Source organism: Cavenderia fasciculata, assembly GCF_000203815.1.
Source record: "Cavenderia fasciculata unplaced genomic scaffold Scf_Dfasci-G-b-285a01.f1-5, whole genome shotgun sequence".
Taxonomy (NCBI): domain Eukaryota; phylum Evosea; class Eumycetozoa; order Acytosteliales; family Cavenderiaceae; genus Cavenderia; species Cavenderia fasciculata.
In genome coordinates this window covers 437,031-463,574 of record NW_004457708.1, presented here as the reverse complement: position 1 = coordinate 463,574, position 26,544 = coordinate 437,031, and the positions used below count along the sequence as shown (strand labels likewise).

Sequence of the window (26,544 nt, the reverse complement as noted above, 5' to 3'; positions counted from 1 at the left end):
CGTCACGTGATAAATAAAATTCAAATAAAAGTTTTTTTGTTGCTCAAAATTTGCATAAAATGAAACAAGTATTGTTTGTATTTTCATTGTTCAAATATATATTTAAATAACTATTAAAAATAGAATAGAGAGAGAAAGAGAGAGAGATGTCTTTATTAAAGAATGCAATTGTATTTGGTATTGGTGCTGTTTCAGGTAAATGAAATGATATGATTACATGCATCAACTGAAAGAGTTGATGATGATGAAGTTCAACGATTTTAATTTACGATTCTTTGTACTTGTAGGAATTTACACTGCACAAAACTATGATGTACCAAATCTAACAAAGACATTTGACAAGACTATTGATCAAATCAAAGATTTAGTTGGAAGTAAAAAGGATTAAAAACTAAACAAACAAGCAATCAACAACAATAGTCAAACAATCATTATTATCTGTTGATCGATTAATAATAATAAAAAGAACAAATTTGTAAATACATCAATATAATATTAATATTATAGAGTTAGTTTGTTAGAGAGATTAAAAAACATTATAAATAATCAATTTATTTTTGTTTGTTTGTTGTGTGATTGAGGAGGGATATAGATATAGATATAGATAGATAGAAGGGATCGTTCCTTCCTTTCTTAATTTCTTTTCCCTTCATTCCTTAATTTCTTTCTCTTTTTCTGTTTTAATTGACAGATTTTTGAGAACCACCGTTGATACGATTATTAAGTTTACTATTACGAATACCATAGGCAAAGTAGATGATAGAACCAACAACTGTCCAAATAATGACACGATAGAATGATTCAGTATCGAGATGCATAATGAAATAAGTGTTGACAATGATACCAAGACATGGTAGGACTGGACTGAGTGGACACTTGAAAGTGGTTGGAACGGTCAATTGACGTCTCAACGAGAGTGCAACCATAACGGCAATCATTGGTACAGAGAAACCAACTTGGTATCCCCAGTTCCAACTATTAGCACTACTAACACCAAACAAGCAAGCAAATACAAACAATACAAATAATAAAATTGGTGATTTTAATCTATATTCTTCATTTCCTTGTTCATCCTAAAAAAAATAAATAAAAATAAATAATTAGAATATCTTTTTTTTGTTTCTTTTTTTTTTATCTTTTCCTTTCTTTCTTTCTTACACTTAAACGAACAACGACAACTCCAGCACAAACAACTGTAAAGGCTAAAAGAGTACCAATAGAAATCATATTGGTCAATTGATCGAGATTAAGGAGGATAGCCAAGACACTGGCAAAGGCACCGGTAAAGATGGTTCCAAAAACTGGGACTTGGGTCTTTTTGTTGACAGAGGCGAATTGTTGGAAAAACAAACCATCCTTTGCCATTTGAAGATAGATACGTGGTTGACCCAAAAGTGAACAAAGAGTAGAGGCAGTCAAAGATGTCAATGTACCAATAACCAAAACAAAAGCTACCCATTTCAAATGTGGGTGATTAGTTGCCAATGAAAGGAATGCATCTGATAATGGTGAATCATGACTAACATCCTAAATAAAAGAAACAAAAATAATTAATATATAGTATAGTTTTTTTGTTTTTTTTTTACTTTTACATACTAAATATTTAATCATACCAGACAAGACAATTGTAACACCAACATAGAGAACAGTGGCAATACCAAGAGTGGCAACGATACCAACTGGAAGATCACGTTTTGGATTTTTAACTTCACCGGATAGAGTGGTGACCGAATCAAAACCAACGTAGGAGAAAAAGATACGTGAACAACCTTGGAAAACACCATTCATACCATATGGAAGGAATGGGTTGAGGTTAGAGATATCAACGTAAAAGGCACCAAAGATGATGAAAAAGAGAATGGTGGTAATGTTGAGAATGGTGATGGAGAGATTGAAACGAGCCGAATCTTTGACACCAAATACAAGAATACCGGTACAGATGATAATGATGACGGGCGAGAGTGGAGCAATGCTAAAGTAGTCATTGAGATTGTATCCAGTCACCCATTCTGGGGTGGCCTTGTTAAAGATCTTAAAGAACTCGGAAAAGTAACCAGACCATCCACGAGCGACGGCCGAGGCAGAGATGGCATACTCGAGTGTAAGATTCCATCCGATAAACCAACCTGCATACTCTCCCAATGCCACATAGGCAAATGTATAGGCAGAGCCAGATAATGGAATACGTGCAGCAAATTCGGAATAACAAAAGGCAGAGATCAAACAGGCAATCGCCGAAAAGATGAATGACAATGCTGTACCGGGACCAGAGAATCCTGAAATCGCAATACCAATCGATACAAACACACCTGCTCCGACTGTACTACCAACACCATAAGATATAATATCGACAATCGTCAAACATTTATCCAACTCTGTATCTTCGTCCAAGTTGACCGGGTACTTTCTAACCAACGATTTATATGAATAAACACTTTCCTTCTTTTCTTCTGTATTTATCAATGGTGTTGTATCACCACGATATCTAATATCATTTTCTGTTACCATAGTTGTATTAAGTATAGTAGTAGTAGTAAAAGTATTGTTAAAGTATTTGTTGTAATGTTATATAGTCTAAAGAGATTCTAATTGATATATATATATATATAATATAATAATGATAATATGTGTATTGAGTTGATTGTAGCGTTAAAAACATATAAATATAAATATATATATAAAGAAGAAAAGAAGAGAGAGAGATAAAAAAAAGTGTTTAAATGATTGATGTGGGATTGTGAGAGTGAATTGTTTGAATTGTGTGAAGGTTTTGTTTTTTTATCTTTGTTGAAACTAACTGATTAATAATAAAATTTTCTTCTCGATTCCTTCGTTTTAAAAACATCGTCGCTTCTGCCTCTAAAGCCGAAAAATCCAATGAACATTAAAGGTGGATATTTTTTAAAGACGGGAACCACTCGAGAATAGGACTTTCGATCAAATTAAGGCGGAGGTGGCATGATTTAGAGAAGTTGAACTTATCTCTCGAATATGAATCGACGTCATCCTACTATAATTGAGAAAAACAAGATAACTAGGTTAAAATATTATCTCTTTTAGTAAAAGATATCTAAATTAAACTCTTGATCTTTTGGCAAATGAGAGTCAAGCCTGGTTAAAACCCATGGTGTTTCCGAGCTAAAGTGTCTAATCCCTACTTTTAAGTTTCTCGATTAGTTAGCAATATTGCTCTTGAGGCTTAATTATTTTTGGTAAAAACAATCTCACTCTATGATCTTCTCCTTAAGAGATCAACGAGGAATAAATATCTTTCTTTTATTTGTAAGCTATTCTTCATTGTCAACTTGTTCATTGATATCCATTCCCATATTTCATCACTAACCATTCCCTTTTCTTTAACTGTAATTAATATTATTTTATCTTCTTCTCTTGTCCATTTTAATATTTCTATAGACGTTTGTGATTGTGATTGAATATTATTCAGATTATTATTATTTTCTAAATGTTGAATATTATTATTATTATTATTATTATTATTATTATTATTATTATTATTATCATTTATATCTGGATTAGTATTAATTATATTATGATTTTCTTGATGAATATAATGATCTTCTTCTTCTTCTTGATAATTATTTTGATTTTGATTTTGATTTTGACTTTGATTTTCTTGATTCATTTCAATATCAAATGAATCATCATCATCAAAGGAATCATCATCTTCATCCATTTCATCTTCATCCATTTCGTCATCCATATCATCCATATCATCCATTTCATTATTTGATTTTTGTTTTACCGTATCATTATCATCAATTGATAATAAATTTCTATTAAAAGATTGTTTAAATCGATTTAATCTTTTAACAGGTTTTGGTTTTGTTTGAGCCAAAAGAATAGCTTTTTCTTTTGTTTGTTTTCTTGTCCATTTGTCAAAAAATTGTTTGATGGTGATGGGAGTTTTGCCAGGCAACTTTTTAGCAATTCTATCCCAATCTTGACCATATTTTGTAACTCCTTTTAGCACCAAATCCATATCCTCTTGACTCAATCTTGATCTAATTGAATATTCCTTCAAGATATTATCGACAGAAGAGGCAGTAGTTCTATTTTTAAAACGATGAATGATTTGACCAATTGATTTTGTAGGTAATAGGTTTGTCTTGATTCTAGTCCAATCGTATCCATACGTTTCAAGACCAAACTTTAATAATAAATCTTCACTTGGTGTAAATTTCAATTTGTTTAGGTTACGAAATTTAAAATTGAGTTCTGCATTGAAAAAGTCGGCAAAGATATTCATAATGACAGCCATTGATTCTTCGCGTGGATGTTTATCTTCTTGGAGTAATTCGTCAATGTATGGATGCAACTTTAAGCATTCATCGTCAAAGTAGGGTGAAGAGATTTGATTTCGTCGACTATTTGATCGTGTAATAATCTTTGATGGTGATTCAATGTGTTGAATCAACATTTGAGAAAGATAATTCTTGTCTATATGTTTTTTGTACTGAAAGTAAATATCATCCAATAACTTTTTACAAAATTCCATAAATGGTGGATATGGATTAAATACTGGTTCTTCATCTTTTCTTCTAGGGAATGATTGTAGGTCTTGTTGTTGTTGGTCTTGTTGTTGATCATCTTCTTCTAAAAGTCTCATTACTTCATCTCCAGCTAATCTAGTTTTTGGTGGTTTTGGTTCTTTTCTTTGTCTTTTGTGAGCATTGTTTGCTCTTCTTTCTTTGGTTTTACGATGTTTTTCATTCTTGTCTTCCAATTTTTGGCCCTCAACACGCATCCTAAGTAATACTTGAAGAAGGAGTTGATAATGTGAAGATAATTGTTGTTTTACGATGGTTATTTGTTCTTCATCTATAAACAATTGAACCATATTTTGTTGTTTGATTGGACTTGAAAATGTTGTTGAAAATAAATCAAGTTGTTGATTAAAATCGATAATATTATTATTATTATTAAAGTTTGAAAAGTTATTATTATTATTATTATTATAGTCGTCGTCATTATTTGTATCAAAACCGCCGTTGTCATACATTGACTCATAGTTAGTATTAAAGTTATTATTATTATTATTTACAAAGTTTTCATTATTATCATCTAAACTTCCAAAGTTTAGTTGTTGAGTAGAATTGGTAGTAGAAGTGGTAGAAGTAGTTGTTGTTGTTGTAGTCGTAGAAGTTGGTAAAAATGAATCAAATATACTATCACTAGTTTCAATTTGAAATGGTTGTCCAAAATCTGTAACCATTTGATTATTATTATTATTATTTGGTGATAGTTTTTTTGTTGGCGTTGTTATATGTGAGATATTTGGTGTCACCATATTTGAAGTAAAGGTAGTCGCAGTAGAAGAAGAAGTAGAAGTTGGAGTGAATGGTAATTGTTGTGGTAAAGGTGGTGGTGGAGATGATAATAGTGCATTCAAATCGGGAAAAGATAAACCATTAAAGTTTAAGTTTCCGTTACCAAATAAATTTAAATTTAAAGGAGTAGATGGAGGGAAAAGTGGTAACTTTGAGAATGAAAAGGGGCTAGGTGGAATTAAAAAAGATTGAATTGAGGATCCTGGTGTCAATGGTGGCATCAATGGAAGAGTTTGTTGCTGATTTTTACTTGGTGTTGATAATACTCTCATAATTTCATTATTATCACTATCCTTTGCTTCATTTTCCATAAAATCTGCTATTAATGCTTCAATTTCATCTATAGAAACAAAAAAATGTTAGAAAAAAAAAGGTAATAGATAATATTCTATCTATCTGTCATCATACTTGGTTGTTGATCAAGAAAAGTTTTATCACGATCTTCATCATCATCATCTTCTTCTTCATCATCTTCTGGTATATAATCTTCATCATCTTCATCATCATCGTGTGGTAGTGGTAATGGAGGTGGGGGACTAGGTGGTAGCATTGGTAAAACACTGTTTGCACTTGTTCCATTGATCAATGAATCTTGACCATTCAAACCCATTAAAAACTTTCTATATTCTTCATTTCCACCATCTATACTCATTTCTATATCACTTGTAGTTGTATTATGACCATCCATTATATCAAATGGTAAATTATTTTCAAAATATTCTAAAAAAAATAAATAAAAATAAAATTAACATAAATATTTAGTATTTAATATTTAATATTTAATATTTAATATATTTACCATCTAATTGATCAAAATCTAAATGTTCTAAATTAAAGTGAGATCTAGTTCTATGTGATGGTCGATGATTTGAATTGACCAATTGATCAATATCTAATATTACTTTGGGTGGTGATGATTCTTTGTTTGGTAGTAGAGATGGTTGTGATGGTTGTGATTGAGATGATGATTGTTGATTGTTCATTAATTGTAATGCTTGATACCCAGTATCAAACATTGAAAATCCATTATATGGTGAGAAAAAGGATGACATGCTTCCATTACTATTATGTAAACTTCCACCACCATTTCTTGGTGGACTATCAAATAATCCATTTGGTATATTTGTCATTGTTGTAGTAGTTGTAGTAGAAGTAATAGGTAAATCTTGATCACTTTGACTGTTTTCTATTATCTCTTCTTCTTCTTCTTCTTCTTCTTCTTCCTCATCCTCTTCATCTTCATCTTCATCTTCTTCCTCTTCTTGTTCTTCTTTATCAATTTCATCTTGTTGGTTATCAATTTGACTATCTTGAGTTTGATGAAAACTATTATCTTCAATATTCATTGATGAATTTGCACTTGGTAAGTGTTGTACAGGTGATGGTAACGATGCAGAGTCTCGAATATTACATGAAGTTGAACCGGTAGAAATATCCATACTATTCAATTCAATTGAATTATCAACTACTTCTTGTGATTGCAAATGATGATTGTCGTTTTTTACTTGAGCTGCTTCATCAACCTGACTACCATTATTATCATCTTCAACAATAATAACTTGATTATTATTATTATTAATTGGACCATTACCATTCCTTTTCGAGGTTAAAACATTATTATGATTGGTTGTTTTCGTCATCACCATAACATTATCGTCATCATCTATAGTTATAGTTTGTTTTGATGATTGTTGTTGTTGTTGTGTTGATGTAGTCGATGTCGTAGTAGTCGCAGTAGAAGTATTTATATTTGACAAGAATTCTGATATATTACCTAACTTTGAGTTGAATAAATTATTATTGGCTTGTTGTAATTGTTGTTGTTGTTGTTGTTGTTGTTGTTGTTGTTGTTGTTGTTGTTGTTGTAATTGTTGTTGTTGCCTTTGTTGTTGTTGTTGATTTCTTTGTTGATTATTATTATTCTTATTTTGAATAAAAGGATATTTCCCATTCTTTAAAGATTGCTGCAATAGTTGCAGTTGTTGTGCAAATGCCGACATTGTTTAAAGTGTTGTATATATATAGTAATAGATAGAAAAGAGGGGGAGGGTGTTGTGATGATTCTACTATATTAGGTTCTGCAGACACAGTGCATTGTAAACATGGTATACCAAACTGCACAATGCAATCTATCTATTACAATAGCCGTATTCGTCGTCAATGTAGTATTTGTTGTTATAATGTTTAAATGATATACAAAGTATGTATTTATGTCTATCTATCTATCAATCTGTTTGTTGTTTGTTTGTAGTGTGGTAATAAAAGAAGAAGAAGAAGAAGAAAGTGCGTGTTGTTTGATGAATGATTAGGAAATCTCAAACTTTCAAACATTAAAATGTATATTCCCTCCAAAAAAAAAAAAATCAAAGTCATTAAATATTTATTAATTTAATTAATATATATATATATTTATTCAATCTCTCTAGAGGTTAGATCTTTCTAACAACTACCAAGTATAAAAGTTATATTGGTTACTATAAATATTGTCGGTTGTTGGTTTAAACCTTGAAATAGTACTATCATCTGATGATGATGATGATGATGATGAATTTAGTAGAAATATTGGTAAAGGTGATAGTTTACATGTTGTATTTGTATCTTTATCTAATTGATCCAAGTCTTTTCCACAATATAATATTCTATTTTGTTGATCGATAAATAAAGAATTATAGGTTGAAGTTGATATTGATTTAATGATTAAATCTAGGTCTGATAAAGAGTCGATAAGTGTAGGTGTAGGGCAACTATCGTTGTCTCCATGACCCAATTGACCATACTCATTCCATCCAAAACTATATACATGTCCTTGATCGGTCAACACTAAACTGTGCCATGCCGAACATGAAACATCGACTATATTACATTCATCCAATGTCACCAACATTGATGGTGAGTGTATATTATTTGTATTACCATGTCCAAGTTGATGATACAAACCAAATCCAAAACTATATACTTTTCCCTTGGAATCTAATAATAGATTATGAAAATCTCCACTACTTGATAGGATAATATTATCTATACCCTCTACCTTTTTGATAACATTGACCGCTGATGAATGGTTTGATTGTTCAATATTGATCAATTGACCACTTTGACCAAATTTATTATCACCACATGCATAAACATGTCCATGTTGCTTCTCGATAAATATTGAATGATTCCTTCCACATGACAAATATGCAATTTCAATTGATTGATTAATAAACCAATCAATTGATATTGGCAGTATTGGTAGTATTGCAGTTGAGGATCTAAATGATTCAATACCACTTATACATTTATCAATACCCAATTGATTATGATTATTTGATCCATAAATAAATACTTTTCCTTTTTCTAAGAGAAACAAACAAAATGATAAGTACTACTAGTAATTTGTGAATCTAACATAAAGTTGTGTGTCAATTAACATACCATCTAAATATAATAAATGATTGTAACCAGATGCAACAAGTATAACCTTTGATTGTGAATGAGTGAATCTAAGACACTTTGATCCTTTCAACAATGATGTTCTAGTATCAATATGAAGAGTACCATCATCATCATCATCATCATCATCATCACCACTGTCACACAATAAAGCAATAGAATCACAAGTAGTTCTTAATAATCTTAATTTAAAATCTATTTCCTTTTTATAAATATGTTGTGGTTGTTGTTGTTGTTGTTGTTGATCAATATTTAAAAGATTAAATGTATTATCTCCATACTGATAAATTATTGTTTTAATAGTAGTCATTGTTGTGTGATGGTCGCCATCAATCTTGTTTGGGTACCCAATCTCATTCTCTTAATTTGACAGATTTTTTCAAAACTTTAAGTTTTTTTTTTAGGCACCATCCATCACAGTCAACTGCAAACCCTCATCCACAAGTTATTTTATCTTTTGTTTGATAGATAGATAGAGATAACTCCCTACCTACCTATTTATTTATTTATTATCTATTGTAACAAAATCAACTATATATATTTAACAATCAAAGTAGTAATACATATCATATCATTGTCATAGTTAGTAGTAGTTTAAAGCTTTAAACTTTTAAGTCCATTTTAATCATCATGGGTATCCAATCCTTATCAGATCAAGAGAGGGGTCAATTGAATATACTCCACGGTAATGGTGATGTATTGACATCATCTGTTGCTAGATTATACGAGGGAAAGAATAATGTATGGGAATACACTGGTGTCGTTGGTGCTCTCTCTCTTATCTCTCAACGTATCGAAAAATCATTCTACATTAAAATTGTAGATTTAAAGGTAAACATAGATAAATATAAATATAATCAATCATCATAATCATTTAATATCATAATTATTAATTTCTTTTCTTTTCTTTTTACTCTTTTTGTTTTGTAGAATACTAGAACTGTATTTGAACAAGAATTGTATGATGGATTTGATTATCAAAAGTCAAGAGACTTTTTCCATACTTTTGAAGGTGACAATGCTGTCTATGGTTTGTCATTTGCTGAAGTTAGTGAAGCACATGAATTCCACAGTGTCATGATGAACATTAAGAGTGGTGGTACTGGAAGAGCCCCTGCTCCAACTTCATCTTCATCTTCAAGTCTCAATGTTAGTATGTTATCAAACATATAGTATTATTTATTTATTATTTGTTATTATAATTTATCTAACATCTACCTATTTAATTTTGCTTTCCTAGGTAAATCAACACCAGCAGCAACCAAACCAAAAGAAAAGAAAAAAAAGAAAGGTTTCTTGTCATCATTATTGGGAGGTGAAGAAGAGGTAGAGATGGATATTTCAAGTCCAACTGGCTTTGAACATAGAAGTCATATTGGTTGGAACCCAGAACAAGGTTTCGAAATTAGAAATATTCCACCCGACTGGAGAAAGTTGTTCCAGTCTGCCGGTATCACTAAAAAGGAACTCAAGAATGCCGAGACTGCTCAATTCATTGTCAATATCATTGGTGAGAGTTTGGCATCTGCCGGTGGCGCTCCACCTCCACCTCCATCACGTGGACCAGCTCCACCAAGCGGTGGCGGAGGTCGTTCAGCACCACCCCCACCCCCACCACCAGGTGGAAGCAGAGCTACTGCTGCCCCACCCCCACCTCCACCACATTCGACTGGCGGTGGTCCTCCACCTCCTCCACCTCCAATGAAGTCTGGAGGCGGTCCACCACCACCACCTCCTCCTCCAGCACCAGGTGCACCACCCCCACCTCCAGCTCCAGGAGTCGCCCCTAGTGGCGGAGGCGGCGGTGGCGGCGGCGGCGGTGCTGCTCCAGGAGGCAGATTCGATTTACTTGCTTCTATTCGTGAAGGTACCTCTCTTAAAAAGGTCGATGCCTCTCAACCACTCCCAGAACTCAACAATCTCGGTGACGTTGGTAATCGTTCACTCTGTGATACTTTGGCTGCTGCCATGGCTCATCGTAGAGGTAACATGAGAGAAGATGAAGATGATGAAGATGATGATGATGATGATTGGTCCGACTATTAAAACCAAAAAAAAAAAACAATCAAATCAGATCAAATATTCTTATTGTATTAATATAAAATAAATAAATTGTTTTGTTTTTTAATATTACAAATAAGTTAATTTATTATTTATTTATGATTGTTTGTTTGTTTAATATTTATATTTATATTTATATTTATATTTGTTTTAGAGAGATAATACTTCAGATTTAAATTTAGGGAAGAAAGATTCTAATTTTTCATGTAGACCTCTTAATTCTTCTGGACAACGTTGACTGTGAATATAGAGACCACGTTCCAAGATTTCTACTTGATTCTTGAGAGCTGATGATAGTTTTGGAATAAATGGTTTGGAGATGGCATCGAGGACATCTTGTTTCTCAAAGAATGCTTCCTTGTAGAGTGATACACCACCATTGACGGCGGCATCGATACTGCCATTAAGTGCCATGGCAAGTGGGTTGAGATTGAGTTGTGGATTGGCCAGATACTTTTTGACCATCTCTGCGAGTTCTTCGTTTTTGAGATCGACACTATTGACGGCATTTTCAATGGGTGTGAGTTCGGTCTGCTCCTTTTTAATGACTTCTGCACGACGGTGAATAGTTGGGAATGAAGAGTCGGCAATAAGGAAATGATTACGAATCCATAGATCGGCAAACTTGTTGTTTGGATTGGATGGTGAGGCAGCTGACTTTTTCTCAAATGCCTTGCTGTAAAGGAAAACATTGACATCGTTACGACGGTGGTAGGCTCGACTGTTTGATGGTGTTCCTTCTGTGACATGTTTGACTCTTTTATGGATCTCTTCAGTGGACGATGGATTGACAATTGTGATGAGTAGGTACTGTGCATCTGCGTTGAGAATGTCGGCTGATGGCTCGCCAGTCGTCTTTAACAACTCGGCGTTGGGGAATTTGGCCAAGATACGTGTGGTAAAGTCTGCGAGACGTTCGAGCTCGAACCCACGGTACAAGAACTCCTTGCCTTGGATTGTTTGGGGGAACTTGCGACCATAGTAACCTACTCTAAAGTACTCGGCAAAGAACCGTTCTGTAGAGACTATCTTGTCGTAGAGGTCGGCCTGTTGGTTGGCAACATCTGCCAGTCCTCTGAAATTGTATGTCGCATCATAGTATGCTGATAGTTCCTGTAGTAGGGTGATACACTTTTCCCATACCTGTCCCTTGTCGAGGTATTGAATGGCCATCTTGACCAAACGTTCCTTTCGACTATGTGCAGGTTCGGCTGGCAGAGTGATAGGGGCAGGTTGGTCAGGTGTGGTAAATGTGAATGCTCCAACAGATGCTTGCTGTTCTTCATCAACATCCCATGAATACAAATCGGCATGCAACAAGAATGTGAAACCAGCTTCTGTAAAGTATCCACTATTGATGTGTTGACTGAGTAACTCGTGTACATATTTAATGTATGTATCTTTTCTATCTTTAAAGTATTCCATCATCTTTAGTGTAGCAATTGTACGTTCTTCTTCAAATGCACGATCCATTGGTAATGTTCTAAAGTCAAACAATAACGACAATAGTTGTAACAAATTACCAATAAATGCCTTGCCCTCTCTCTTGTATTGTGCATCACCATGTTCTTCACCAGCACTCGAAAAGAATGGGTCTAGACGTTGGTTCAAAAAGCGTCTAAAGATTTGTTCGTCAGTCCAACGCTCACGAATGATGATCTTGTCCAATATTTCAATTGCTTTACTCTCTACACGTTTAAACGAACGTTTTTCTTGATGATCCTTTTTCATGACTGCAAAGAACAAGTCTTGACACATTTCATCCACTTCGGCAAATCCATTGAGTAATGATGCCAACAATAATTGTACCATGTGTGTTAGGAACTGACTCGAAGCACCAATACTAGTATTCCAAAGCTCGCGAACCGATTTTACCATACGAACACGAATATCCAAGAGAATGGGTTGTAAAGGTGCCAATCTATGTGCACGGTAACGATTACTACGCATCAAATGAGTTGTAAAGAAATTGAAATGTAATGCAATAAATGATAACCAATTTTCATTATTTTCTTGTCCAATCGGAGTATTTCCTTTGACAAAGGCAGGTGAAAGCAATGTCAACAATCTAAATGTAATTTTGTGATGGAACAATTGCATGGTTGGGAATCTATAGTGATAGACACCACGTGCCAATAAAGTGTCGAGTAATCTCAAAATCTTTTTGAGGAATAGCTTTGAATCTGATCCAACACTAACATCGATCAAATACTTGTTGGTAAGGTTAAATACAACCATATAGTGAAGCATTGATAAGAGACAAGTGACCAAAAAGGTAGTGTCATAGTTGAAAGGAGCGTCTTGACGCCAATTGGCCATTTGATTGGCTGCAGAGTTGTTGTGAGAATGGTGTGCTTGATCGTTTACCAAAAATTGATCAACCAATCCCAATACCTTGGTAAATACAGTCATGATGACATTAAAGTACTTCTTTTTCAAATCTACACTGTCAAGTGTTTCGAGTGATTCCAATGCCAATGACAATAACTGAGTTGAAAGTTTTAGTTCTTCACCCTTTGTAAGATGTTGATCAGTGATGGCCATGAGTGTTGGTAAAAGATGTTCTACAGTCTCTTGATCAATAGCCAAATGAGCAGATAGGATCTGATAAAATACAGACAACTTGTGAGTGTTTAGATGCTCTTGTTTCTCGTTGTAATGTACCGATTCGATAAACTCGCAGAGTACCTTGCACAATGTCACCTTGTCCAAAAAGTAAGATAAACCTTTCATCATTGATGCAAAGTTACGTAATGCCAATGTCTGTACTACAATGAGTAAAGGTGAATTACTTGCCATCAACTTGTTAAGTTGAGACAAAAACTCGCTAATATCCTTGTACCATTCTGAATCGTTGATAGAGTTGAGTTGCAAACCAGGCATACTACTCTTACTCTGTTGTTGTTTATAGACTAGACGAGACTTTGTAATCAACTGGAACATATAATCTAAACTTTTGAGAGTTGGTGAAATCTTGGCACTCTCCTTGGCCGAGATATCCTTCATATGATAGGCCAAACAATTGAGCAGATGTTTATGAGTCAGAGCACCAGAAAACTTGGTTTCAATGTATTGATCAAGATCGACCTTGAAGTTTCTATATCTTGCCATACGTTCATCTGTCAACAATCCAATAATAAATACGATTGTATTGTAAACGAGTAATGACATTGGTTCGACGGTAAACAAACTACCAGCAGTACTAGACTCGTAAATTTGGAACAATGAATCGACGATACCAGACAAATTACGCATAATCAACAGAGGTTCTACAAACTTGAATTTATCCAAAATATGTTGTAAATCCTTTTCATGTTGTTTCCAATTCAACAGTTGATGAATACTTGGGTGTTGAATAAACTTGGTTGTATGGAATGTTGATTTAATCTTTAGAGACTCTCCCTTTTTAATTGAGAATTTGCCAGTGTTGGCAGACGACAATTGTGGAGACGACGATGGCGACGAATGATCAATCTTTTGAGATTGGTTGAGTGGAGGTGACATTTGTTGACTAATATTCAGTGTTGACATACCAGTCGACCCACTACTTAAAAGTGGTGGTGACGACGTACCAGTTGTACTACTAATACTAGAATTGATAACCGATGGAATATTCTCTGTCAAATAGTTGATTGGAACATCTGCAGACGATGCCTTGTAAATTAACAAGTTATGATCAGCATTTTGAATAGCAACTGAAGAATCGGTTGAACCAAGACGCATAAATGCAAAACCAATGATATTAGTTTTACTCTGCTTACTACTAGCACTCTTGATAGTAAACAATAAATGACAATTTAAAAACTTGTCTTCTGGTATTTGGAATTGAAGGTATTCGTTCCAAGTGGGAGTCAAACTATTGTGACAGACAAACGATTTAATCTCTGATGCCCAAAACTCCTTTCCTCCAAGTGATATGCAATTGTGGAGGAACTCTCCACTATCATTCATACGTACACGTACCGACACCTCAACCTTTTTATCGGCCGTAAACTTTCCACTGTCCAATGAAATATAGAGATGATGTTTCTTTTCATTCTTTACTACCTTGTGTTCCATCTTTTCAATTGTCTGTGCCTTGGCCAATTGTTGATACTTTTCCAAACATTTTTCATAACTCATATCATAAAAACTACATGCTATCGGTAATATAGCTGTTGGCATTCCTTTTGGTATTGATTCAACTCCATGTTTTTTTAATTCTTCTTCATTATTAAATTTTAATACATCTAAATGAAAAAATAAATAAATGTTAATATATATATATTTAAATCATTTTAGACCCTTCTCTTTTACTTACTTTCAGGAATTAAATTAAAATTTAAATCATTTGAAGAATAGAAATAAAGATTTGAATCCTTTTCGGTGGCAATTTGAGTTTCAGAGAATGCAGAGATTAATTTAATGCAGGCATAGCCAAATGGACGACGAAGGTCGGTTGATGAACCCTTTTTGATTGGGGTAGTGTCTGCATGATCCTTCATGGTACCACGACGAATAACCTTGCATACTAATGCAATGTCATCGGTCAAGTCGGCAGGTTCAATATCCTTGAATAGGAATTTGACACTACTATTGGTATCGGACGGGATGATTTGCATTTGTTCGGTAATGAATTTTGATTGAGTATAGTTGAGTAGTGAGAAATAGTATTCCAACGTTCCACTATTGCCAGCACGTTTCAAAGTAGATTTGTTTAATTTAACGTCGACAGAGATTTGTGCATAGTCCCATCGACGTGTATTAGAGTCTGATGCCTCGCGGTTAGTATTGACAAACTTGTCATACTTTAGACCCTTCTTTTCACCGACCATTTGGAGATGGTCTTTGAGGAGACCGACCGGACTACTACTCTCTTCATTTTCAATCTCTCCATTGTTGGGATTCGATACGTAAAACTCGTTGGACAGCATAGCATGGGTAGTTTCAATCTCTTGACGCAAGTTGGCTTGCAATTGCAATAGACGTGGTTCGTCAGTCTCGATGAGAATCGCGTCTTGAATCGATTGGAGTAACTTTGTCTTGTCACGCAACTGAAGTTGTTTCTTTTCAAGTTCCTTTTCACTGCCGCCTTGAATCAATGATTCTGGGTCCATGAAACGTTCGCTCACCTCTACGACCAAATCCAGCAGGTCGCTGTACAAGATATACTCTTTTTGAGAGACCAAACGAATGTTTTCAAGTGGGAACTCTCCAGCATCACTCCATCCGTCCAATCCCAGTTTGACACGACCCAATGCCACAGAGGCAGTTGTACGATTGTTACGATCGATGATGGCAATGACATCACCCTTCATAATAGTGAGTGAGATTCCTTGTTTACCTCTATGATCCTTGACACAAACCGCCTTTTCAAAACGATCTACCGTAGCTTGAATGTCTGTACCAACACTAACCACCATAGGTTTGGTATTTTGAATGGAAAAGTTTCCAGTCTTGTATCCATTGAACCCTGTCCAAGTATCCTTTTCACCTTGTTCGGTAATCTCTACAATATCACCACGATGCATATTCAAATTGGTGAAATCACCCTTTTGATAGGACAGCACACGTACAGTCTCTTTCTTTGGTTGTGCGACTTGACCACCCTCAATGTTTCGTGTTGTCAATTGTGAAAATTCAGATGATCCACTGGTTGCTACATCAACTGGTAATGATAATTGTAATGATGATGCTGATGTTGTTGGTTTCCATTCTCTCTTTTTTGTTGTCGTATTTAAATTGGATTTAATTGCAGTAGAAGAAGAAGAAGTGGATGATGGTTCTTGTTGTGTTACAGGTGCTGTAGCAGTAGTAGTAGTAGTGACTGGTTCGACTGGTACAACTGGTTCATCTTTGGCAATAATCAAACTTGCTCTTTTGGCCAATGTTGGTTGTTCAGTTTCCGTAATGATTGAATTTAATAAATCTTCGGTTACAATCTCCTCTCTACTCTTTGGTCTTTCGAGTGTTTTTGTTGGTAGTACGGTAGTAGTAGTAGTAGGAGTAGAGTTTGAATCTGGTGAAATGGCCGACGACGTTGGTTGTTCTTTGTTTGGTGTAGTTGGTGGAGATGATTGTGATGGTGACTGTGAAGAAGAAGGTGGTGTAGGAAGAGGAGTAGCAACCTTTTTTAACAATACAGGTCTTGGTGGTAATTTGGCTACTCCATTCCCATTTGGTGATGTCGGTGTTGTTGTTGTAGTTGTTGTTGTATTTGTTGCAGGAGGTGGTTTATTGAATTGATTTACAGATGGTTTTACAGTTGGTGTTGTAGTAGTAGTACTTGTAACATTATTATTAGTAGATGTAGCAGTGGATGATGGTTGTTGTTGTTGTTGTGGAGGTGGTTTATTTAATACAGTTGAAGCTACAGGTTTCAATTTAAAACGAGGTTGTGGTGGCTCAGCTGGTGTAGACGTATTACTGTTATTAGTGTCGGGTGTCGATTGATTAAATACACTTGATGCTAATCTAAAAGCTGATGGTTTCACATTACCCTCGCTTGCAGATGTTGTAGTTGTATCGTTGCTGCTACTGTTGTCTCCTCCTCCTCCTACTGTAGGTGCAGGTGCAGGTTTACCAATCATTGGTCTTACCAAACCCGCTGCTGGTTTGAGTTGTGGTGCAACTAAACAAAAGATACAAAAAAAAAAGGTTAATACTCGCACGCACATATATAATATACCTATCTTGATCACTTACCCTTTCCTACACCACCAACAACAGGTTGTTGTTGAGCTGGTGGTTTCGATATATTACTCATTCCAATACTCTCTATATATATATAATATTCTATCTATTGTACAGTATGCGTGTGTATGTAAGTGCGTGTGATTATTGTGGTGTAAGCAGCAATGATGTGATGTTGTTGATTTTTACAACAAAAACTACTAAAATATCTTGATGTGTGTTTGTGTGAAAATCTATTTACAGGCAAGATAGTTATAACTCTATCTATCAATAACCCCTTATTTTCTATCACTATCTCTCTCTTTGCTGAATGAATAAAGAATGAAAGGAGATCGTGTTCGATGAGGATAAAAAAATCCGCTGGATTTGCAGCCACCCATAGCATGTGGCTAACGGTGCGTCCCGAGTTTGGTTGATTTTTTTACGCAACAAGACCCTCTTTCAGTGCGATAATCTTAACTTGCCCTTTAAGATCTCATCGAATACTCTAGATTTAAACGATAAATCCCATTCATATGAATATGATGATATTATGTAGTAATAAATATTGTGTATTATTATTTATTTATTTATAAGTTGGTTAATATACATCTTCTTTTTTCTCTCTCTCTCTCTCTACTTCTTTCTTCTCTAATATATATGTGTGTGTTTAATCTATCTATCTACCTATTCTTCATTTCCTTGTTCAAAATATAATAATTATGCAAAGAGGGGTGTTGGGTTTGATAAATGAATGGTTGGGTTGGAGTCTGTCTTTTTGTTACAAACATCAGACCAAAAACTAGTTCTCTCTTCTTCTTCTGTAAGTTGTTATAAATATGTTATGTGTTTTGCCTATTAATTGTTGTTTGGTTGTTTGTTGTTTGAATATTAATGTATGTGTGTATGCTTTATCTTGGTGCAGTTTCAGAAAGATTAGCATCACAAGCTACAAGCTTGACTCTATCGACAGTAATAGGTTCGCCACTGTCAACTGTGAATTTAGCATCGTCAATGATAAAGGTCCAAACATTGTCACAGAATCTATATGTATGAAGATCACCCTAATCAATTGCAAATCTTTGTTAATATCATATCTCCTCCTATTTCGTTGTTAATAGTAGTCAAAGTCTATTGTCTAAATGATCATACTTTGAATGAATACTTTGATTTGACTATAGTTGATAATGCTTCATTCATTGACTATATATATATATGATATGATAAAGAGTAGTATGATTAGAGAAGAATGTACTCTTGTTGTTCAAATGAGATATCTATAGTATACCTTATCGAATTGATGCAAGACCTTGTCATGAAGGTTTTTACTAATGTATTGACTTAGTAGTAATTCCTCCAATGTGTCGGTCAAAGCTTCACCGACAGTACTTTTTCTGTAGAGTTCATAGTATCTCTTATTAGCTGTTGGAGGATTCGACATGTAGTATATTGTATATATATATAACTCTTCAGTAGAATCTAATAATTATATACAAAGCTAATAAAACAACTTAAGAGGAGGTGGGAGTTCAACAGGCCAACAAAATTGTTTTTTATTAAATTTTTAATATTTTTTAAAGGGGTTGGTTCGTTGCATTCATTCATATTAACAAGTCTTATTATTAAAGAACAAAGAAGTAATATTAATATTATTAGTACTCAATCATCATCATAATCATTGTATTTCATATTGTACAATTAAATATATATAAAGAAAAACTAATAAATACATATACATACTTTAAAAACAAAAACAAAAAGTTAGTTACAAATAAATAATAATAATAATGGCATCAAGTATTCAAGTATCAGATGAAATGGTTTCTTATTGTTTTGATTCTTTAATTTCACATTATGAATCAAAGAAATTATATAAACCATCTTTTACAAATGACCCTTTGTATGTGTATCAAAAAGAAAAAGAGAGAAAGAGACATTTACTAATATTTGTGTGATATTCATTTAGCCCATTATTTGTTACATGGAAGATTGATAAGCATGGTAAAGGCGATCATGAATTAAGAGGATGTATTGGAACCTTTTCAAATATTCCTTTGGTTGAAGGTTTAAATAAATTTGCTTTGTCAAGGTACGTAAGAATAAGAAGAATACAACAAATAGTTAATAATTAACCTATTTTATCTGTCTATTATTTTAGTGCATTAAAAGATGATAGATTTAAACCAATACCACAAAGAGAACTTGAAAAGTTAAGTTGTGCTGTATCACTACTTGTCCAATTTGAAGATGCCAAAGATTGTTGGGATTGGGAAATTGGAACACATGGCATTTGGATTGAATTCAATACTGACGGTCAAAAGAGAAATGCAACCTATCTACCAGAAGTAATGCCCGAACAAGAATGGACAAAAGAAGAAGCACTTAGATCATTGGTTAAAAAAGCTGGATACCATGGAAAAGTGGATGAAACCTTTTTGAAAACTATTAAATTGACAAGATATCAATCTTCTAAAAAGACATTATCCTATACTCAATATTTAAATTATAAAAAGGATAATAATCAATAATCAACAACAATCAAAAGTGATGACAATCCCCCATTTCCATTCCTCCTCCTCCTCTTCCTCATTTTGTAGATAGACATTCTCAACAACCAATATACTATTTGTAAATTATATATATATATATAAACCAAAACTACTATACTTGTTTTAATTTATCATTTTTTTTATTTAAACAAAGATTGGATCAATAACAGTATCTTCTTCCAATTTAAAGGATGGTTCTAAACAAATTTGAGTGGCAGTGTTGAGAAGACCTTTAATGGTAGTCTTTTCCTTGCCAAGTAATTCAGCAATCTTGGTTGTTAAATCATCGATATTGATCGAGGGATCTACTTTGAGTCTACGGTATATCTTGAAATCCTTGAGTTGGTTACCTACGAGGATAGTGGTAGTCGATGGTCCGTCATTGACGGTGTAATCGATGTTTCTGTCTTTGAGGATTTGTTTGGTCTCTTCTTTGGTGTCGTCGAGGATGAGTGGGTTGGATGGATCAATTGGAAGAATAGTTCTCTTGCAACGGTCCTTGAACTTATAGTCCAATGTAGAGGTGGAATATTCAATCTCCTTGCCAGTATCAACATCAAACGAGACGACCGATGTAGTAATAACGGTTGGAGTCAATGACAATGTTTGTACTGGACTGCCACCAGTACCTCCAGACACTGATTTGTTTGACACTGTAACAAATCCAAGTTCATATTCACGGAATCCAAATGTACGTTTCTTGTCATCGAATCCATAGTGTCTAATGACGGCTTGTTGGATCACCTCTTTACCAACACACATTCCTTGGAAGATTGGTGCCAAATAATTTTCATAAAGTGTTACAGTCTAAAGAATCAAAAAAAATATAAGTAAGTATTCTATATCTATCTATCTATCTATCTATCTATTTTTTGTTTAAATCTTACAAAATCAGCACCATGTTCATCATCATCATCTTGTGGAGCTAATCTTTTATATCTGCTTGCTCTTCTACCCCAACTGTTACGTTGACCCACTGAATGGCTGTATGACATGACATCGAGGAACCCACTGTCTTGGTGGAACTTGGCAAGTGCCTTGTTGACAGGCTCATCCTTTTTCTGTACTCTGATTCTGCCTCCTCCAAAACCAAATGGGTTGGCGGCCTCTTCAAAGGCGTTGGGTTGAACCTTTTCCTTTTCTTGTTGTTCTTGCTTGGCAATAGTCTCTATAATCTTGCCTTTGGTCTCTTCACTCCACTTTGGATTAACATAATCATTTGCAAGCATATTCTTGTCAAATGACAAATACATTACAACACTATCTCCCATTTCGTCTCTTCTAATTCTATTTAAAGTTTAATATTTACAAAATATATATATATAACAAGATAATAATATATATAACAAAGATATAATAATAATAATAATATACAAATGAATACAATAACAATAGTCTACCGCGATGACCTTAATAGATATCTTGAATGAAAATTAGAAAGATCTATGAGTCTCGCGGCCAAGATATTTTCAAAAAAGAAAGAAAAAGGAAACTAATTTAAAGGGATGACGCAAGCAAAATAGAGTATAGAGTCTCTTGATGGAATTAAAGACGAAAAAATAAGCACATTTACTCCATTATTTCTAACAATGATTAGATGATTCTACTTTACTACTACTTGGCACTAAATACTACTATCTCCTCTCTCTCTTTACTATTGATAGATTCCAGAGAGAATTTAGATTGACCACCCCCAAGTCCTTTTACCTCTATGAATCTAGATGTATCATGTGAGATGACAAAGAATATTCTTGAAGTGATTGAATGAATATATATGTTTATCTATGAACAAACATATAAAAGTATTTTTTTTAAAAAATGGTCTTGATCTTTTTTTGAAGAATGATAATCAACTAGAAATGTTTTCATTGTTGATCTCATCAAACAAACACTTAAGCTATGAATATGAATAGAATTACAAGTAGAATTATTCAACAACACCAACTTGTTGTTGTTGGGACACCATCTTTACAATCATTTAAACGATTCATTTCAAATAGTAGTAGTAATAATAGAAACAATAATAATGATAAAAAGAATGATGAAACAATATCAACAACAACAACAACAAACAAGTCAAAGGTGATAAAGATTACAACAGCAGATCCACAATCATTAAAAATGTATCGAAAATTGATTAGAGCATCTTATCAAATGCCATTGGTAGCAAGTGTACGAAACAAGATTCGAGTCAATGCCAAAGAGATGTGGGACTTTCATCGTCAGGCAACTCAATCTGAACAGACTCAACTATTGAATAACGCCAATAGTATTCTTATCGTACTTTTAAAACTATCAAAGTTACCTGAAATATTCTCTGATTCTCAAAGAAGAAAGGATAACTAACAATACAATACGAGACAAGTGTAATAGTAAGTACTTTAAAAAAAGAAAAGAAAAGAAAAGTAAATATTTTTGAAAATATCCTTTTTAGGAACACTTGCATATTTAATTATAATGCATGCTTATTGTTCAATAATACTAATATTCAATTAGATATATAGATAAACAGAATCAGAATGAAATATATATTAATAACAGGACATATAGCAAGTGACTATGATACATTATCATCGATAGTTTGTTCTTTTATCATTCAAGAGAACAGACCAACCTCTTCATTTTTCAATAATTTGGACGAGGAACAGATGTACAAGGTTATATGTTATCTACCACCTACACAGTACAAGCATATGATGGATTTCTATCAACAACATCGATCCAATATATTGTCACGTTTCAACTTTATCAGTGGAGAGTCACCTAGTCAAGATGTTATCGATAATACAAGTCACATCATTATCGTTGACACCAAGAAAATAGCACGTCTCAAACATATACACAAGATATTGTATCGACATCTTCCAACAAGCTCCTCCTCCTCTTCTTCATTGGTGTCATCGATGACAAGTGATATGATAGATCCACAATTGACGATAACCGTTTTCGATCATCATCCCGATACCAAAGATGACATTCAACCAAGAGTTGCCAAAGACAGCGTCAATCAAATATCAGTAGATTCTCAACAATGTGGTGCATGTACTTCCATGATGATCAATAAACTCAAAAATGATAATAATCAACAAAATACTCCATTGATAAATCTATCAACTGATATTGCAACAATCATTGGTAATATTAATATTTAAATAGTTATTCAAATTTGTACAACAAATGTTAACACAAATCTACTTTCTTTTGCTAGCAATGGGAATATATGAAGATACAGGAAGATTAACTTATAATTCAACCAATCATATAGATTTTGAAGCAATTGAATATTTATCAAGATTTAATCTTAAAATGGATGTAATTAGAAAGTTGGGTGGAAAAAGTTTAATCCCTAAAGATGAATCGTCAACGATTGATTCCAATTCCTCTTCTTCTTCTTCCTCTTCTCCAACTATTATGACAAAAAATACATCAATAAGTAATTTATCAAATATAACATTATCAACATCATATAATAATTTATTACAAATATCATCAATGAAAACATTTTCAGCTAAAGATATGACAATCTATGAAAATATTTGTCAATCAATTTATACAGTCACTTTTAAACACCAAAAGTCTTCATCTTGCTCTGAAGATTTTAAAGTTCATATTGGGGAAATTGTTTTTGATGGTGCTTGTCCATCACTCTCTCCCATTATACAAACTATAATGGAAATGAACAAGGATATTAAAACTGGTATTTTCCTCGCTCAATCTCCTGAATGTATTATTGTCATTGGAAGATCAAGTCAACAAAAACCAGATATCAATGTAGGTGAGATTGTATCACAATTTGGTGGAGGTGGACATCACCATGCTTCCTCTGCAACCATTAAAGCATTTAGTTTACAACAAGTTAAAAATATGTTATTTTTAATGATCAATTCTCAAATGAACAACTCAAATAATGATATTATTAAAATGAATCAATATCAATCAATTTTAAATAATCAATTAATTAAGAATCAAGAGTATGTATTTAATATATTAAAATTTTAAAGATACTTTATAATTAATACAAATTGTGTGTTTTATTTTATAATGTAGGATTAAAATGAATATAAATATAAATAATTATCAACAATTTGAATTTTATAATGAATATTTTAAATGTGTATCAATGACTGCTCAAAATATGGTTGAACAAATTCGATTGATTACAAAAGAGATGGGTACTAGTCTTTATCTCTATGGAGACACTGTTTTTGGAATTTATAAAGTTATTCAAAAAGTTGATACCATTCAATTATTTACTTTTACAAATGATATCAATCTCTTTAACAGTAAATTGGGATCAATTAAATCAAACAAATGGGATTTAAAATTAGAGAATAATAATAATAATAATAATATCATTTTAAAAAATGGTAAGTATACTATTGGTATGTTTACAAAAAGATAATCAAACATTTATATCTTATATTAATAATTTAATATAATTTAGAACTAAAAATAGTTAATGAAAATGATTTATATAGTGAAAATAATCCAAGTAGGTCAAAGATTATGTATATTGGATCAAAACAAAATTATTCATTCCAATCTTTGGTTGTACATGTCGAGGACAAGAATCATTTTATTTTATATGATTTATTCAACTCGATTTATGACATTAAACATAATATTGTTAGAATCAATCGTTCCAATTCTTTTATAAATGATCCATCTTTATTATTTAGGTAAATATATATTAAACATTGATATAAATTTAAAAGTAATTATTATTTATTATTAATTAACCTTTTATTTATTTTTTAGTATTATAAAAGAATCAATTGAAAATGATATGAAAATATCAATGGATACTAAAAGATTTATTAAATCATCAATTGTAAAAGAAGAGATTATATCAAGATTAAGAGGTAGAGATTTTTTAGACTTTTTAAAATGGGTATTTTCTAGAGATGATTTTCTTGACATTTTAAAGTTGGCACATTCAATTGGAGCGTTTGAAATATTATCAGAGTCTAAAGACAAACCATTTGGACTAACAAGAACATTGACCTATTACAAACAAACATTGGATTGGTTAGATTCGATTTTCTATACTGGTTCTATCAATCGATACGAGGTTGGATTTAAATGTCTAGTCTATTGTTTGGATAAAAAGTTTTTGGTCAATCAAGTTCCAGGTAGACTTGAAATGACACCAAATGAAATTGATTTGTTTATAAAATCATCTGAACAAATTAAATTGGCAAGGAAAATAGTCATTGATTGGGTTAAATCAACAACAATAACAACAAAAGAAGAAATCAATCCTCCTCCTCCTCCTCTTCCTCCTCTTCCACCATCAATATTTAAATCAATGTCTGTTGAAGATATTTTAGTTACACGATCGATTTGTATAGAGAATCAACAAACAAAACCAAAAGACCAAAGAAAGTTGTTTAGTTTTAAATATCAAATACCTTTTTCAATTTATTTCCTCAATATCAACAACAACAACAATCAATAAATAATATGTATTTAAAATATTTATTAATTTATTTTTTAATCCATAGTGATTCACTGTGACACGTTGAAAAGTTCATTATTCGATTTTATTTTAGTTGTTCGAATTCGCTTTCATCTATTTATTTATTTATCATTCTATCTAAAAGAGAATATTTATTTATAAACATATTATGTAGTGCTGCAATATAAATATATATATATATAGTTTATAGTTTCTTAACAAGCAGTGTGTGTGTTTAAAGAATATTCTTCTTCTCTCTCTCTACCTACCTATCTATTAATAGATAGATTAGGTTTTATCATTCAATTGATGATATCGAGAAAGGCACTGTTACCAACCATAACGGTATTGGCATTGTTTGTAGTATCTTCAATCATCTTTCTAAACTTTTATACCAATAGTGGGGGTAGAGGAGGACGAGGCAATGACCCTTACAGTCCAAAACAGACCATAGACAAGAGACAAATACAAACATTGGTAAATAGATTAAACTTTCAATGGGGTGTTCAAACTAATCGTAATAGTCATGACAACTCCACCTATTGTAAATATACTGTACAAAGTTCAAAATATGTTGTTGACGATCAAGGTAAATAGAAAATTAAAGTTAAAGATAAAGATAGAATTATTTATTAACTCTTTTCTTTTTTTTTAGGACATATTTGTTTAAGATCTGAATTGGATTCGGGTTGTTGTAATATAAATAATTTTGATAGATATTCTTGTAATGGATGTTCAAGTAAATATAGGTGTTGTGAAGAATATACCTATTGTGTATCATGTTGTTTGGGTGCACGACAAGAGACATTGGAAGCAGTACTCGTTCAAATGGTAGAGGGTGTATCTCCTATTGGAGAACCACATGACCAATTTGATTTGTGTCAATTGGTTTGTCGGACATCATCTCATTCTGTTATACATCAACGAGAATATAAACATCCAGACACAAAATATTGTTATGGATACTATGAACCGGAACCTGAAAAATCATCATCTCAATAAACTCATTTCAAATCCATATATGTGGACAAAAACTAATTGT

General features: G+C 32.9%; 10 protein-coding genes across 10 annotated transcripts; 5 read left to right on the top strand and 5 right to left on the bottom strand.

Annotated features, from left to right (window-relative positions):
• Positions 1-146: 146 nt before the first annotated feature.
• On the top strand, positions 147-388 carry DFA_03867 (uncharacterized protein; the record flags this gene model as incomplete). The annotated part of the gene is made up of 2 exons (XM_004366220.1): positions 147-195; positions 288-388. 2 exons carry the CDS (start codon positions 147-149, stop codon positions 386-388), a joined length of 150 nt encoding a protein of 49 aa, XP_004366277.1.
• A 292-nt stretch (positions 389-680) lies between these two features.
• On the bottom strand, positions 681-2,508 carry ctrA (putative cationic amino acid transporter; the record flags this gene model as incomplete). The annotated part of the gene is made up of 3 exons (XM_004366219.1): positions 681-1,073; positions 1,159-1,527; positions 1,597-2,508. 3 exons carry the CDS (start codon positions 2,506-2,508, stop codon positions 681-683), a joined length of 1,674 nt encoding a protein of 557 aa, XP_004366276.1.
• A 721-nt stretch (positions 2,509-3,229) lies between these two features.
• On the bottom strand, positions 3,230-9,093 carry mybO (putative myb transcription factor; the record flags this gene model as incomplete). The annotated part of the gene is made up of 5 exons (XM_004366218.1): positions 3,230-5,688; positions 5,757-6,068; positions 6,148-7,250; positions 7,853-8,687; positions 8,766-9,093. The coding sequence occupies 5 exons, from the start codon at positions 9,091-9,093 to the stop codon at positions 3,230-3,232; spliced, it is 5,037 nt and encodes a 1,678-aa protein (XP_004366275.1).
• Positions 9,094-9,413: 320 nt separating this feature from the next.
• Positions 9,414-10,829, top strand: wasA (Wiscott-Aldrich syndrome protein; the record flags this gene model as incomplete). The annotated part of the gene is made up of 3 exons (XM_004366217.1): positions 9,414-9,614; positions 9,714-9,936; positions 10,024-10,829. The coding sequence occupies 3 exons, from the start codon at positions 9,414-9,416 to the stop codon at positions 10,827-10,829; spliced, it is 1,230 nt and encodes a 409-aa protein (XP_004366274.1).
• A 165-nt stretch (positions 10,830-10,994) lies between these two features.
• docB (DOCK family protein) lies at positions 10,995-17,589 on the bottom strand (the record flags this gene model as incomplete). The annotated part of the gene is made up of 3 exons (XM_004366216.1): positions 10,995-15,073; positions 15,145-17,454; positions 17,529-17,589. 3 exons carry the CDS (start codon positions 17,587-17,589, stop codon positions 10,995-10,997), a joined length of 6,450 nt encoding a protein of 2,149 aa, XP_004366273.1.
• An 817-nt stretch (positions 17,590-18,406) lies between these two features.
• Positions 18,407-18,936, bottom strand: gtf2a2 (transcription initiation factor IIA gamma chain; the record flags this gene model as incomplete). The annotated part of the gene is made up of 3 exons (XM_004366215.1): positions 18,407-18,559; positions 18,648-18,698; positions 18,784-18,936. 3 exons carry the CDS (start codon positions 18,934-18,936, stop codon positions 18,407-18,409), a joined length of 357 nt encoding a protein of 118 aa, XP_004366272.1.
• A 346-nt stretch (positions 18,937-19,282) lies between these two features.
• On the top strand, positions 19,283-20,023 carry DFA_03861 (DUF51 family protein; the record flags this gene model as incomplete). The annotated part of the gene is made up of 3 exons (XM_004366214.1): positions 19,283-19,395; positions 19,462-19,584; positions 19,654-20,023. The coding sequence occupies 3 exons, from the start codon at positions 19,283-19,285 to the stop codon at positions 20,021-20,023; spliced, it is 606 nt and encodes a 201-aa protein (XP_004366271.1).
• A 165-nt stretch (positions 20,024-20,188) lies between these two features.
• DFA_03860 (uncharacterized protein) lies at positions 20,189-21,315 on the bottom strand (the record flags this gene model as incomplete). The annotated part of the gene is made up of 2 exons (XM_004366213.1): positions 20,189-20,851; positions 20,932-21,315. 2 exons carry the CDS (start codon positions 21,313-21,315, stop codon positions 20,189-20,191), a joined length of 1,047 nt encoding a protein of 348 aa, XP_004366270.1.
• A 634-nt stretch (positions 21,316-21,949) lies between these two features.
• Positions 21,950-22,390, top strand: DFA_03859 (uncharacterized protein; the record flags this gene model as incomplete). The annotated part of the gene is made up of 1 exon (XM_004366212.1): positions 21,950-22,390. The coding sequence occupies one exon, from the start codon at positions 21,950-21,952 to the stop codon at positions 22,388-22,390; it is 441 nt and encodes a 146-aa protein (XP_004366269.1).
• Positions 22,391-22,563: 173 nt separating this feature from the next.
• DFA_03858 (uncharacterized protein) lies at positions 22,564-26,504 on the top strand (the record flags this gene model as incomplete). Its single annotated transcript, XM_004366211.1, has 7 exons — positions 22,564-23,179; positions 23,253-24,015; positions 24,092-24,411; positions 24,489-24,723; positions 24,803-25,389; positions 25,786-26,091; positions 26,158-26,504. The coding sequence occupies 7 exons, from the start codon at positions 22,564-22,566 to the stop codon at positions 26,502-26,504; spliced, it is 3,174 nt and encodes a 1,057-aa protein (XP_004366268.1).
• Between the last annotated feature and the right edge of the window lie 40 nt (positions 26,505-26,544).